Here is a 15,954-nt window from a genome sequence, read left to right on the forward strand (position 1 = left end):
TTCCAGAAAAAATTCCTATAGAGGACTATGAGACTGGAACAAAAAAATAGAAAATATAATAAAAACAAAAAAGGACAGTTACCAGAAATTGCTAAATTCCAAAACAATAGAAGCAGAAATAGAGTATAAAAGAAACAGTGCAATTGTAAAACGAGAAGTAAGGAAAAAAACAGAGAAAGATGGAACAATTTCGTAACAGAACTAGAAAAGGACATTTGTAAGCCACAACCCAAAACCTATTAAAGTAATAAAATACATGAATAAAGAAATAAAAGTAAAGATAAAAATACAAATATTAGATTTAGAAAAATGGGTGACCTATTTCCAAAATCTCTGGACAGATGAGAACAATGAAATAAAATTTTATAAAACAAAGAATGACCTAACAGAAAATATCACAATGTTAGAAGCGAAAAATACAATAAAGAAAATAGAGAAACACCAGAAGACAATATAAATAAAGAACTATATAAAAATGCAGGTGAAAAATTTAATGAACGACTGCTGAAATATTTTAATATGGTTTGAATGTCTGGAGAAACTAATTCTTGGAAAAAAGCACTGGTTATCCCAATCTATAAAAAGGGAAATAATGACGATTGCAATAACTATAGGGGAATTAGTCTGCTAAATATAGATATAAAATATATATACGAATATTAAAAGAGAAGCTAAACAGTATTGTAGAGGACAAACTACTAAAAGAACAAAACGGTTTCCGAAAAGGCTAATCCTGCATAGATCCAATTTTTACTCTAAAATTATTAATAGAAAAGAGAAGAGAATTTCAAAAAGAAACAAATGTGGCCTTTATTGATATGAAGAAGCCTTTGACAAAATTAATAGACAAAATTTGTTTAAAATATTAACTGATTTAAATATACCAAACCAACTTTTACAATCCATTCAAGAAATATATACAGGAAATAAAATAGTAGTTAAACTTGTACACATCTCAGAATGGAAAGATCTATCAAGAGGAGTATGACAAAAATGTACCCTCTCACCTCTGCTTTTATATATAAATAAAATATATATTAAATCATATATATAAATAAAATTATAACAATCTGGAAATAGAATAACCCATTTGGTATACAAATAACCCCACAAATGAAGATAGATACACTACTATTTGCAGATGATGAAATAGTGTTAGCTACGTCAGAAGATGATTTACAAAAGATCATTGAAACCATAACCATTAAATATATCTCAAAACAATATAATATGACAATATCTAAAGAAAAAACAAAAATAATGGCATTCAAAGGAGAAACCCAATAAGAAGTAAAATAGTGATAGATAATAAAATATTAGAACAAGTAAATACTTTCAAAACATGTGATGTGATTTATCATACAAAGAAGAAAAAGACATAGATACTAAATTATCAAACTTTGTCAAAGTAAATGGCATAATAAATAATATATTTAAGCCATCCCTAGTATAAAAACACACTAGAATCAGATTATATAATGTCTTGTTAAAACAACCAACTCGATTAGATATTATTAGATGTGAATATTAGATAGTATTAGATTAGATATTATTAGATGTGAATATTAGATAGTATTAGATTAGATATTATTAGGTCACTAATATTATTAGTGACCTTCTCCCATAATGTTGAACAGTAATACAGCTCCTAGGAGCTGTATTACTGTTCACATTATGGATAAATATCAAGAATAGTGATTGAAGCTTGCTCCACCTTTGACATGAGTTGCCTCAGCTTGCACTACATTTAGGGTCAGTTGCCGAATCGCCGAACTTTATATAGTTTCTGTATAAAGGAATTTATATAGAACCTATATAAATTCCTTTGTATAGGAATTTATACAAAGGAATAAATTCCTTTTTGGAATTTATTCCTTTGTATAAATTGGAATTCACTGAATTTTATATAGTTTCTACTATATTCGGCATGAAACTCTTTTTCTTATTCGGCTAAGAAACGATATGGGATGTAATATCCCTTAACTTAAACAACCAACTACTGTTGAAAGTTTATTTTTCACTTGGTTAGAGTATAATAAAATTAGTTTAATCCTTTATCCAAGTGTGAGCAAACAAAGTTTGCGCCTGAAAGTATCATCAGGACTGGGGCAAGGTGGTACAACACTAGGGCAACTCGTTGCAAAGGTGGAGCAAGCTACCAACACTCTTATCTCAGTATTTCCTATAATGCATAACACATCTCCTTGCGGATATGTCTAATGTTATGCATTAAGGGAAGGGCCACTACCCAGACTAGTTTCGACCTTTATTGAGGTCTCTTCAGTGGGAGCCAGGCCCAAGTGGAGCTACAAGCTATCAGCTCCACTTGGGCCTGGCTCCCACTGAAGAGACCTCAATAAAGGTCGAAACTAGTCTGGGTAGTGGCCCTTCCCTTAATGCATAACATTAGACATATCCGCAAGGAGATGTGTTTTGCATTATAGGAAATACTGAGATAAGAGTGTTGGTAGCTTGCTCCACCTTTGCAATGAGTTGTCCTAGTGTTGTACCACCTTGCCCCAGTCCTGATGATACTTTCAGGCGCAAAATTTGTTTGCTCACACTTGGATAAAGGATTAAACTAATTTTATTATAACCAACTCTACTATACAGAAGCAAAACATGGACCATAAAAAGGAAAGATGAAAAGCAAATTCAAACAGCAGAAATGAAATTTCTCAGAAAAACAGCTGGATAAGAAATTTTACAATTCCTGAACATGAAACCAATTAATTACTACATAAGACAGTATAAACAAAAATGGATAGAACATTTAAATCGAATGGACAACAGCAGACTACCGAAAATATTATTTTATACAAATATAAAATAAGTGGAAAAAGAAGAATCGGAAGACCAAGAAAGAGTTAGCATGAGACTGGAACAGGCCACCTGACCTAAGATCTATGATTGGAAGAAGAAGAAGAAGAAGAAAACAATGTGGAATAATTAGCAGTTAAGGAAGCAGAACTAATCATTTCAAAAATAAACATTAACTTAGCATTCAATATACAGAAACAAAGAAAAAACTTAAAAGGTACAGGAGAAAGTGGCAATTATACAATGATCTAGAGTGGGGTTTATCAACATGAAAGGGCAACTATCCTTTAGAATATAAAATGGAAAAATAAAATACAGTTCCACATCCATAAGTGAAAAATTATAGCAGTAAAACTGAAGATATATAGAAGCAATTTTAGTATTTTTGGAATCAATGCACCAGAGAATGGAAGAAAGGAAACAGGAATTTTATGAAAAAAACTGCAAAAATATATCCTGTTATGTAATTATAATAAAGAGATCTTAATTCAAGAATATCAACTAATCCCTAATGTATTTTTGGTGAGAATCAGATAAGAAATGTACTAAATTTTGCAACTTTTAATGGCTTAAAAATAAATACCTCTTTTAAAAAAAAATTATACACAAATTGGGAATATAGAATCTTTCTTTTAAGCTTACATGGTGATCTGAATGCATTTTGGAAAATTATGGAGACAACTACCGTGTTTGAATAAAAACTTTAGTTTAATATAACTAAAATCTACATTCGACGTTTAGACTTTTATGTCAAGGTCATCTTCTGGAGCATACAACTATACACAGAAAACAAGCTACACTACAATCAAACTGGTTTGTTAAAGACACTGACCAACCGCTACAACAATTGTTGGCCTTTGTAGAAATACATTGGGTACAACAACAAGTATCTATCTATATACATATATTAACATCATGTACATTCCAGCCAGTTGGTATGGAATGGTTTCTAATACTAGCTGACTAGATACTAGCTGAATGTAGATTTTAGTTATATTAAACTAAAGTTTTTATTCAAACATGGTAGTTGTCTCCATAATTTTCAAAAATGCATGGGAATATAGAAGATTAAGGTTCCTTATTAATTATGTAATCACTGTAAATAGAAACTAGCATCCCAAGTGACATGTACCTTTAGAAGAGTTGACACGCGTACCTTTAGTGGCATTTAAAAATCTTCCTTTTTTATACAGAAAACCTACCACAACAGGAAGATTTTTATATGCCACTTCACACCACCATCCTTTGCAAAAGATAGGCATAATTAAAACTTTACGAGACACGGAATACAAGATATCAAGCACACCAATTAAAAGGAAGGAAGAACTGCACTACCTGAAACAGAACCTTGCACTTAATGGTTTTGAACCCAAGACGATCAAAAAATTCTTAGTACATCTACTGCAACTCCCTTACATAAACAAGATTTCAAGAATGCAGCTGCCTTATATCAAAAATGTCACAGACAAAGTGGCTGCATTGCTTTGTGAGTACACCATAAAAGTGGCTTTTTTTACCTCTACAAAATATCAAGATTCCTACATCCCCACCAACATTCCTACATCACCCCATGAAAAAAAACAGGTGTCTATGAGATTCATTGCTCTTGTGGTATTTGTTATGAAGGCTAAACAGGAAGGTTGGGAGAGATCTACATATCTGAACACGCAAAAGAAGTCAAAAAAAGAAGAGAGCATAAATCAGACCTGGCATTTCACACAACCACTACTGCCATCAAGTACTCTGACAACAAACAAAAATGTCATATATTGATAACTGTTTCACAAGAAAATTTAAAGAAGCCTCACAAATGCTTAGGATCCCTTTACAATGCAATAAAAATCAAGATTTAATTTTACAAGTATGGGCTGCATTTGTCAAAAATTTAACAGCCATGGACCTAGAATGTAACACGTGCAGTGGCAGCTCGTGGCTTGAAATCGTGGGAGTGCTCCAACTTTCGAAATATACATACACACTGTAAGTACAGTGTATACGTTGAAAATTTAAGGCGCAAACTTTGTTTGCTATCACTGGGATAAAGGATTAAACTAAATCTATTATAGTCTAACCTAGTGATAAATAAATTTTCAACATCTTTCTCTAAATCCAGAGTAATTTTTAAAAAAAAAAAAAAAAAAAAAAAAGGTGATAAACCTTTTGGCAACTCCCATAGGCACAGATGACTTGCTACTGCTTCTGCCTGGTATCTCCAGCGCTGGGCCTGGCTCCCACTGAAGAGACCTCAATAAAGGTCGAAACTAGTCTGGGTAGATGGCCAATCCCTTTAATGCATAACAGTATACATATCCACATAGGAAATGTGTTTTGCATTATGGGAGATACTGGGTTAGAAGTGCCTGGTAGCTTGCTCCACCTTTGCCACGAGTTGCCTTGGTGTTGCACTACTTACTGGATAAGATAGTACAACACTATATTTAGTCCTGAAGATATTTTCAGGCGCAAACTTTGTTTGCTCTCACTGGGATAAAGGATTAAACTAAATCTATTACAGTGTATACGTGTTTGGATAAAATATCAAAATTATGGTAAAAATTTTTAAAAAAAATTAAACATGAAAAAATATTGTTTATTATCGATAAAATTATACAGTTTGGTATAATTCAAAATTACTTAAAAATAAAATATATTCTTCTTGTTTTGTTTCATGAAAAAATATTGTTTATTATCGATAAAATTATACAGTTTAGTATAGTTCAAAATTACTTAAAAATAAAATCCATTATCATAACCCCAATAATGTTCTAAAATAAAAACTATAACAAATGTTATATCTTTAATTGTAATGTCCAAATATTTAAAGAGACAGAGTAAACACGATAAGCACTATGAACACTACTACTGGCGCAAACTGCAATAAACAACAGTGGAACTGCGCGATGGACAGTGCTGCATTATGTTAATAGCTCACATCTCACTATGACGTGCATATGCTTGCGCATGTAGCAATATGACGCTGTGGTAAACACAGTGCTGCTAGCATCCTTTGCCCTTTCAAGTGCTACAAGATGGATTTTTATTATTTTTTATACAAAATAAGAGAATTGTATAGGATTGTTGATGATAAAATTAAATATTACAAGCAAATATAAATAAATTAATAAATATATTTATATATCAAGAAAAACTGGGAGTTCTGCAGTGCCTATGCACGAGCCGGCCCTGACGTGATAGCAACAACTAGCAATGTTCCAACATGCATACAGTAATGAATTTATCATTTGTATTCTGGTTTATCAATTATTTAACAGTTGTGAAGTTATCAAAAGCATCTAATATGTCTAATTAATCGTTAATAGGCTTTTGTTGTGTAACTGATCTGGCATAATAACCTTATGCCAGGTCAGTTAACATGGGCCATTTATTTAAATTATTAAGTTGAAGTTTTGTTTAAAAGAAAAAGTTAACACAAGAAATAAATATTAACTGTAGAGTATCCTCCTGTGATGAGACCTTGGAGATCTCACATAATAATAACAATAAATAAGGAAATTTACAAGTAAAACTAATATGGCTACAGGATTATTTATTTTCTTCCTATTTATTACTCCTGTAATATTAAAAATAAATCCTCGAATGCCTTTTATTCCTTAAAGGAGTACATGGAATTCTTTAGCTATAGTTTTCTTGCAAACTAGTAGGCAGCTAGTTGTCATCTTTAGCTTTCAACAATTACTAAGCTTATGACTTTGAGGGCACTGGAGAGCAAGAGTATGGAAAACTGCTGCAGCCAATCTCTTGATCCTAAACTCTTAACTCAAACTACTGTTTGAAAGCACAAATTCTATGGTTGAATTACTATGTTGTGGAAATGAAAACCAAGTCTTCATGAGAAAAACACCCACTTGCTCCAAAGATCAACTAATCCAGAAAACAGCTGAAAAGAGGCCTAAAAAGAACTCCTGTCATTGGCAACTGGAATCAAACCTATAATAGTCTTTATTCTGATATCTAGTATTATGGAATCAGAAACACTGACCATAACAGTTAGTACTGAATATATGTTTAGTGCAGTCACATGTTTAGTGATATATGTTTTGTCACCACAGATATCTTCCAGTAAGTGAAAATAGTGACCTGAGGGGAAAAAAGTGCAGAGGGCACTTTATCCTAGCAAAAATCAACCAAATTGAGGAGGGGAAAAAGGAATCAAAGAAATCAATCCTACTTCAATAACATAATATTCTTCATCCACCCTCAGCATGACTATGCTTTGCATTTATGTGCATGTCTTAATATTTTTATTTATTTTTTATTATCCCATGGTATTATTACACCAGATCATAGCGGTCAAGTTCATGTATTTTATACAGCACCTTTTCTGGGTTGTTATAGAGTTCACATTTGGAAATATTCATACAGTTTAGCAAATGCATTGGTGATGCTTCCTCGATGTTACAGATTTCGTAGGTGGGGAAGACTTTTATGCCATTGCTAAACTTGATTGGTCTTCTGTGGCCGGTCTTGAGGCGAGAGATCATGGTAGTGGCACTGCGATTAAACTTGCAGTTGATGGTAGCTCCTCGAATTTCTGCTGAGTACCAGTGGTGAGTCATATCCTGAAGAATTGTTCTTTTTATGTTTTCTTTTTGGGTGGTTTTAAAAAGATCAAAATCTGTGGTATCATTTGATGTTGCGGCCATTTTTGCTACTTCGTCTGCAGTTTCATTTCCCTTTAATCCCACCATGGGATGGGATCCATTGGAAGATTATTTCAGAATCATTATGTAGTTTGTTTATGTTTTTTGCTATGTCTCTAAGTATTTCTTGATGGATGGTGTAGCAGTTCTTAATAGCTTGAAGGGCTGCTAAGGAATCTGTGAAAAATATAAACTCCTTCGGGTTTTGCTTGTCCAAATATTGCAGTGCTGTGTTAATGGCTATTAATTCTGCATGGTATGAGTTGCATCTAATACTGTTAGTTGTTTTTAATTCTGTATTATGAGAGCCATAGATGAGTATGCCACTCCCAGAATTGCCATTTGGATTTTTGGAGCCATCTGTGTAGATCTTTATTGAGTCAGGTCCATATTCCATTATTTTTGAAAGGGCTAATGCTCTCAAGATTTCAGGGTTTTTCTAAGCTTTTTTTTCTCATGTTTCCCTATTTCAGAGTTGATAACTATATTTTTCCTGTCTTGATTTGGAGGAAATGCTGGGAAGTTGGCTATTTTATTTGGACAATCCAAGGGAATTTTATTTTCTATGATTTCATGCATTGTTGATTTTTTTTTTTTTTAAATGTCTTAATATACATTCCATGAATCGCATTAGTGAGATGATCTGATTTCATGGCCCATGATCACTGGACATTACCCTACTGGACATGTTAAGCTCAATGGCCTGTCGTAGCCAAGTAACTTTTTCATAGAAATCTAATTAATGTTATAATAAGGCAGTTATCTTATTTGCAATCCATTTGCATAGTCTGTAATGTCTGTCAACTTCATGTATTCTCTAACTGGTTTGCCTGTCTTGAAAGACGAAACAACTATAGTTTCTGGAAGGAAAAATTCTATTCTCTTCGTATGAGTTTGCCCATGTCCTTATAAAGTTTCTTTGCATCCTAGAGAGAGGATATGAACGCATTGTCTTTCCACCCAAATGACATTATTTACATTGATTGAGCTATGGAGACATGTGAGTTATACAGTACCTATCCATTTCATTTTTATTTGGAGACACATTTTTCTCAATAACTTTAAATACCACACTCACCACAATAAAACTGTGGACAATTCTTATATCCACTTGTAAGGCAGGTCTGTCTCCTTGCTATACATCTGGAAAAGATATAATTACATATGTTTAGAAAAATAATTAACATCAATACTGTACTAAATAATTAATAATTTAAAGAATGGTTTTAGAATTAGATTACATGTAATATGTAACCAAAATATATTCAGAACAACATACAGCTGTTTAAAAAAGAAAAAGATTTTGCTGATGATGCAAAATCAGAAAGAGCGATAGTCAATGAAGGTGATATAGATATCTTGCAGGATGACTTAAATATGTTGGTGGTATGGGCAAAGGTAAATGGCTGTCAGTTTAATGTGGCTAAGTGTAAGGTGATGACGCACTTTAGGAGGATGAAATCACATGCTGTGCTATATTAATGGAAAAGAACTGGCAAGAATGTAGAAAGTATTTTTAACTTGGGTATAGTTATGTTAAAGATACCAAGCAATTTTAAACCTGGTTTTACTCCATTTTTTCCAAGTAAGCAAACAGACAAAATGTCAAGTTTGCGCCTGCAATTTATGCAAGACTAGCTGATCCCACAGGTAGTGCAAGACCAAGGCAACTCGTGGTAGAGGTGGAGCTAGCTCTGATCACTAATCTTAATATTTACCCTTAATGCCAAAACACATACTTGGAAAAAATGGAGTAAAACCAGGTTTAAAATGACTTGGTATCTTTAACATAACTATACCCAAGTTAAAAATACTTTCTACATCTATATCTCCTCCTGAGATTTTTATTGAGACAAGGTTAATAAGGTTATAACACCTTATGGTAACTCGTTTTGGTAAAATACCTACAAGCTCTGCATTACTAAATCTTGGTATTTCTAGCCTGGCTCCCAGTGACGAGACGAAATTTTTTTTGGATCGTATCAGGATAACCATTTTCTTATTTATTGTTGCATTTATTACTAACAGTGTTTGCTATTTATTTATATTGTTCTACTAACATTTTGCATTTTTATACTAACTGTACTAACTTGCTGGTAGCGCGGTTTCCGCACTACGGGATTTTCAGAGTTGCAAGACTCTTAATTTTTTTCTTTTTACTTTTTAGACGCAGAGATCAACATGAGTAGAGCAGTCTACATCCCCCCCCCCCCCAGGACTAGGACACTTGGAGTGGAGATTCCAGGTTTGGAGGATCCCAGAATACTTACAACCGTTCTTAAGGAGATTGTAGGAGCAGATAACATCTTCTCCTTCACCACCCATGGAGGAGGACGATTCATATTCGTAGTTAAAAATACGGCCACGAGAGACAAACTTCTAGAGGGTTTCCCCATCCAAGGGAAGCAGGTGATCCCAACCATGGTGGGATCACAGGTTCGGCAGATCAGAATCGATCGCTTCCCCATGGAATACTTAGAGACCGGAGACGACGTGCTCACACAGACATTTAGCAAGTGGGGGAAAGTGAGCAACATAAAAAAGAGCGTCTCAAAGGAATACCCCGCTTGGTACTCTGGCAAGGTAACTTTTACCATGGACATGCAGCAACCAGTGCCCAACCTTGTCAACATCGGCACGTCGCGTGTCATGGTCAACTACCCCGGGGTACAGAGGCAATGCTTGCGATGTGGCTCGATTGAACATCTGGGGAGTGACTGCCCCCGAGCCAAGTGCTTCAACTGCTTTGCCACCGGGCACATCTCTAACCAGTGCCCACACCCCTGCCGTAAATGCTCTAGCAAGGAACATACAGTAACATCTTGTCCTCTAAGAACATTTGCAGAGCGGACAGGGGCGCCCATTGAGGCACTCTCTTCGCAGCCTGCCCGAGATGCTGCACCTCCAGATCTACCTACCAACAGCGGGGAGAAGAAGTTTACCCAGACCATCTTGGGTAAAATACCGAAGCAACAATCTGCAGCAACACCAGCAGAAGGAACTGTTTCCTCCCCAGCAACAACAACATCCGCTGAGGAAACAGTCCCCCCCTCGGCAACTTCCAGTGTTCCACCACCACCACCATCGGAACAAGAACAACCTACAGTCGAGGGGAGTACAGAAGAAGCAATGGATAGTGCAACAACAACAACAGCTATCCCCCCCCCCCCTCAACAACATCAGAGGAAGCTTCTTCTGTTCATGCTTCAGAGACTTCCCCTGCAGTAGCTAGCATCCCTCTCCCTGTAGTGAAAGAGGGGGCACAAGACCTTCCACCTCCGAAAGAACCCCCTAAGAAAAGGAAAGAAGCGGCTTCCCCCAAACTTGAAAAAAACATCGAAGCCGCTCCAAGAGGAGTACGGACTCCACAACATCGGAGTCCGAAATGGAGGTGGAAACCTCCTCTTACTGTTCCAGCATAAATCAAAAAATAAAGAAACTAACCGGCTCCCAGTTCAACCTATATAACTACGAGACAGACCGAAACAAGATCATCAGCTTTAAAATCAAGAACATTCACCACGAGTTCGAGGTTCTCTCGAGCTCGTGCGATAAACTGGAAGCCGGTCTGCAGGAAGCGGGATATTCTACCTCCGCCCCCTACAGATCGACAGCTTAATTCAATACGTAAGACAGCTACGTATTAAAGATCTAGGCCGGGTATAAAAACATCAGAATGCCGCCACCCCCTTTTGTGTTGCCTCTCTTAACATCCGAGGGCTCCGTTCACCATCCAAACAAGAGGAGGTATGGAAGCTTATGCTAGCCTTTAACATCCGGCTCTTGTTCCTGCAAGAAACACATTTCTTTTATTACAAAGATATGCAGGAACTGAGCCATAAGTACCCCGTCACGTCTTTCTGGAGCTTCGGCACACGTAACAGCGCCGTGGTCGGGGTACTTATGCTAGCCCCCCTCCTCGGAGCCTTCCATAACATTCAGAGGGATACAGAAGGGAGAGTCTTTGCCGTCGACTGGAAGTACCGCGGCTGTATCACTAGATGCATTAACATCTATGCCCCGGCAGATCCAACATCAAGATCGACTTTCTTCCAGTCACTCTATACATACTTGTACGGTGCCCATCACGTCATCTTGATGGGGGACTTTAACTGTGTGGCGGACCCGGCCTACGATAAAGTAGGGGGAAATCCGAATACAGGTACTGCTGGCTACAGACAACTGGAAACCCACATCAGGAATCTCCAGTTGTCGGACATCTGGAGGGCTCACAACCCCTACTGTCGGGATTATACTTGGACAGGCCATGGCATAGGCACACGGCTCGATCGCTTCTACTTGTCATCATCCCTTGTCTCCAGAGCCGAAGCTATAAGGCACGTTCCAATTAATTATTCCATCTCGGACCACAAATTAGTCGTGCTCAGTTACCATCCATTAGAAGCAGTAGATGTTGGTCCAGGCCCCTGGAAGTTACCACCAGACTTCTCGTCCCTGTTCTTAGCCAAGCTTAACCAACTGTGCTCCACCTGGTGCACTGCTGGCTGGGACTGGGATGCCTGGGCACGACTAAAACTTAACATCAAAGAAAACATGATAAAATGGGGCCAGGAACGTGCCTTCCTCAAAAGAGCTTGGCTCCGTGCCCTTTACAAGGAGAGGAGCTGGTTCGTGGCCAGCCAACGCCAAGGCTTTCCATGTCACAACGTCATCCGTGACATTAATCTCGACATTGAATCAGAGAGACAGAAGCAGGTGGAAGAAAAGAACATTAAGATCCGTCTCCACCTCCGCTCAGAAGACAGGCAATCGGCCGCTTTTTACAACAGGCGTTACGTCAACTTCCGGCAGGAGCGAACCATTACTACCATCAAAGAAGGCGGGTGTGAACACACCACCACACCTAACATCATGAATGCCTTCTGGGGGTACTACAGTCAACTCTACCTAGACAACAGTGCTCTCCAGGATTACTCCTGTTGGAACATCGACTCCTTTCCTGCACACATCCAAGCAGGGTTGGATACACCATTTACAGCGGCCGAAATAACATCAGCCTTCAAACAGTGCCGTACAAAGAAAGCGCCTGGGCCAGACGGCTTAAGCACGGAACTCTACCGAGAGGCCTGGGACCACATCCTCCCCATTCTCGTGGCAATCTTCAACTTTTTCCTTACCACCGGAAACATGCCACGGGAATTTCTGGAATGCCATACCGTCTTCATCCCAAAGACCAACAGGGACCCTTCTATCATCAAGAACTGGCACCCTATCAGTCTGTCGAACACGGATTATAAGATCCTCGCCCGTGTTCTCAACATCAGACTGAAAATTGGGATGAGGTATATCATCAAAAGTACCCAAGTGTATGGTGTTCCTGGTCGATCGATGGAGTTCAATCTCATCCTCATCAGAGAAGTGCTACGTCTGGTTAACATCAAGAAGTATTCTATGGCATTGTTGACAATTGATCTCAACCGAGCGTTCGACGGCGTCCAGCATTCCTTTCTGTTTAACATCTTGGAGAAAGTCGGGGTCAGCAGTGGACTCCTCAACATCATCAGAGGAGGCTACAACAACAGCTCTACTCGTCTCCTCATTAACGGACACCTATCTGACCCCATCACCATCCAGAAAGGGGTCAAACAAGGGTGTCCCCTCAGTCCGCTGCTCATTGCACTAGCCCTTGAACCGTTCTTGCAAGCTGTTAACAATTCTCATGCGGTTAGAGGAATCCCACTTCCTCTCACCACGGATGATTCCAAGGTGAATCATCCGTGGTGAGAGGAATCGCCTACGCAGATGACGTGGTGGGCACTCTTAGGGACAACGACTCCATACGGAACTTTTATACCATCTTAGAAAATTTCAAAGTGTCTGGGTTAACATCCAACCCCGACAAAACCAAGATCAAGATGTATGGAGTCTGGGACCTGAACAACATCCCTGCAGGTCTCGTCCCTACTGCCGACCCCCCTCACCATCCTGGGGGTCCCGTTTGAAGAGCAGCCCGTGCTCAACATAGAACATCTCGACAACAACACCGTCGAGAAGCTCAAGGACTGGAAAAATGGACAGCTGTCACTCTCCTCCAGGGCCACCGTCATCAAAACCATCGTATGCCCTGCACTTCAGCACGTCCTGAACATTACTAACATCAGCAAGGATCAGGAAATCCGGCTCTACAGGAAGCCCCTGAAGTTCTTCTGGGGCAGTTTACGCCAGGAAGTTGGTCTCAACATCCTTCAACTTCCGGAGAAGCGGGGGGGGGCTTCGGCCTCCCCTCCTTTAACATCAGATACCTAAGTAATACCGCTTTCCATCTTAGCAGGATACTGCAGATCACCCATCCCTGCAGCTATCCTTTGCGGTATTTCTTGGGTCACAAGCTTCCCCTTTTTGGGATCCCAGTCCACCAGGGTCCCAAGGTGGACATTGTTCCAGAAGACTACAACAGACTGTGCCAGCTAATGCAACAACTCCGCTCGTCGGGTGTGAACATCGCCGCGATCCGGAACAGTTCAACATGGTATGAACATTTATTTAACATCATTCATACTGACGTTCCGGATCTAGGAATTGACAACAACATCCTTTTCGGCCACTTCTCCAAACATCGAGGCTACCCGTCGAGAAAGGACCTGGCATGGAGGATAGCATATGGACACCTTCCAGTGAATGTGAACAGATGGTGGTTCAACAACACCTTGAACCCCCTATGCGACTTCTGTCAGAACCCGGACACCATGGGGCACGCCATCTACCGGTGTCCCATTTCCATCTTCATCTGGAGGAGGTTAAGAGACATGCTCCGCATCCCTCTCCTGCTGCAGGAGCAGATCATCTTCCTGCAGTTTGCTCCACCAGCCAACAACAGGCAGAAGTTGCTAATCTTCATAATAAATGAGCTTAAGTATCACATCTGGAAGGTAAGAAAAAAATTTTATAACTCTGCTAATCCTCCCAGTTTGTTGGATCTCTCCCAGATCGTATTTTACATGTTCTACGGTTCCTTAAGGAGATTTTTACATCTCGAAAGGGAGGCTCTGGGTGACACCACATTTAAGATCAAGTGGTGTTCACCTCCAATCCTGTATACTGTCAGAAACAACACCATCAAGTTCTGCCTGCTGCTGCTTTAAGATCTCCATCTGCAGCAGCAGCTCCACTCCGAGTCATTTCCTTGGTCTCTGAGTCCCCCTGTGGTCTGTTTTGTTCCCTGGTCTCCCACGGAGGTAGTTCGGAGGAAAAACCCAGGCAGCGCAGACCAACTCGAGGTGGGCTGCCCTGAAGGGACGGGTCACCCGGGTACCGGCTACCTCTGTGGTCCTTTTGATTTCTTGAGGCAGATCTCTGAGGAGGGGTAGGGAAAAAGAGGAAATATCACTTGATAGCCTTAAGCTAGCAAGATGAGAATAATGAGCTGAGGCCTATTTTTCTTCTTTTTCCCTACCCCTACCTCCCCACCCGCCCTTCCCATCCTATTCTGCTTCCTCTCCTCCCCCCCCCAGTACCCCACCTTGACCTCTCTGTCACTCCCCTACCCCTCTTTTACTTCTTTTCGGGGACACTCTGACCCCTTTATTTTTCAATAGGCCGATGATGGGTTTATTCTTCACTCTCACCTACCTCAAGAGAAAGCTCCATGTTCCAGCCTTCTTTTGGATTCCAGTTGCCAGTTACCAGATCCAGAGAGAGAGAGCTCCTATTCCAGTATTGTTTAGTGAGAACCCTTCTAGTTTTTCTTTTGTTGGTTTTTATTTTTTTTTTTGCGGCCTCGTTCCAATCGGTGCAGGTCCATTTTAGGGTATTTCCTTTCGGGAACTGAAATTTACTATTCCGTTGGTAAGGAATTTGCTTTTAAACAATATCGAAATTTTTGCCAAGAGTTCGTACTCTCGGGATCGAAATTGATCCAAACATCGACAAAGCGACTTTTGTGAGAGCTCTTCTCAAAGTCGTCAAAGCAGAAAGTATTTACGGGCTTACCCCTTATGGGGGGGGGGGGGGTAGATTCCAAATAGTAACAAACAACATAGAAACAAGAGAAACGCTCCTTAAAGGCATAGAATGTGAAGGGAAAAAATACCTACCCTTCCTAGTCGGGAGTATTTTAAAATCCGTAAAAATTGACAGGTTTCCACTCGAATATCTAGAGAAAGGGGAGAAAATCATTAAAACCATTTTCTCCAAGTGGGGGACTGTCCGAAACGTAACAATCGGACAAGACGCGGATATCCCAGAGTGGAAATCAGAGGAAGTGAGCATTTCAATCGAGATGAAAACCGAGGTTCCCAACTTGATTTTTTTAGGCTCAGCAAGAGTAATAGTCAATTATCCAGGCGTAAGAAAACAATGTTTTCGGTGCACCGCTTTGGGTCACCTTAGCACTCACTGCCCGAAAAACAACACATGCCGCAACTGCTTATCGACAGAACACACATTGAATCAATGTGAGTCACCATGCCGTAAATGTGGGAACATATCCCATAAAATAGACATTTGTCCTAAT

The 15,954-nt window shown here is 39.1% G+C and overlaps 1 protein-coding gene across 1 annotated transcript in view; it reads right to left on the reverse strand.

The window, feature by feature from the left end:
* Positions 1 to 15,954, reverse strand: part of LOC150105530 (reversion-inducing cysteine-rich protein with Kazal motifs-like) — a 279,764-nt gene that overhangs the window by 30,701 nt on the left and 233,109 nt on the right. The window contains exon 18 of the mRNA XM_090394242.1: positions 8,560 to 8,624. Within this exon, the coding sequence (XP_090250368.1) occupies positions 8,560 to 8,624 (65 nt within the window). The remainder of the gene's footprint in view (positions 1 to 8,559; positions 8,625 to 15,954) is intronic.

The sequence above is a fragment of the Typopeltis vanoorti genome, chromosome 6 (assembly GCF_054136105.1).
Source record: "Typopeltis vanoorti isolate ZY-2024b chromosome 6, IOZ_Tvanoo_1.0, whole genome shotgun sequence".
Taxonomy (NCBI): Eukaryota; Metazoa; Arthropoda; class Arachnida; order Uropygi; family Thelyphonidae; genus Typopeltis; species Typopeltis vanoorti.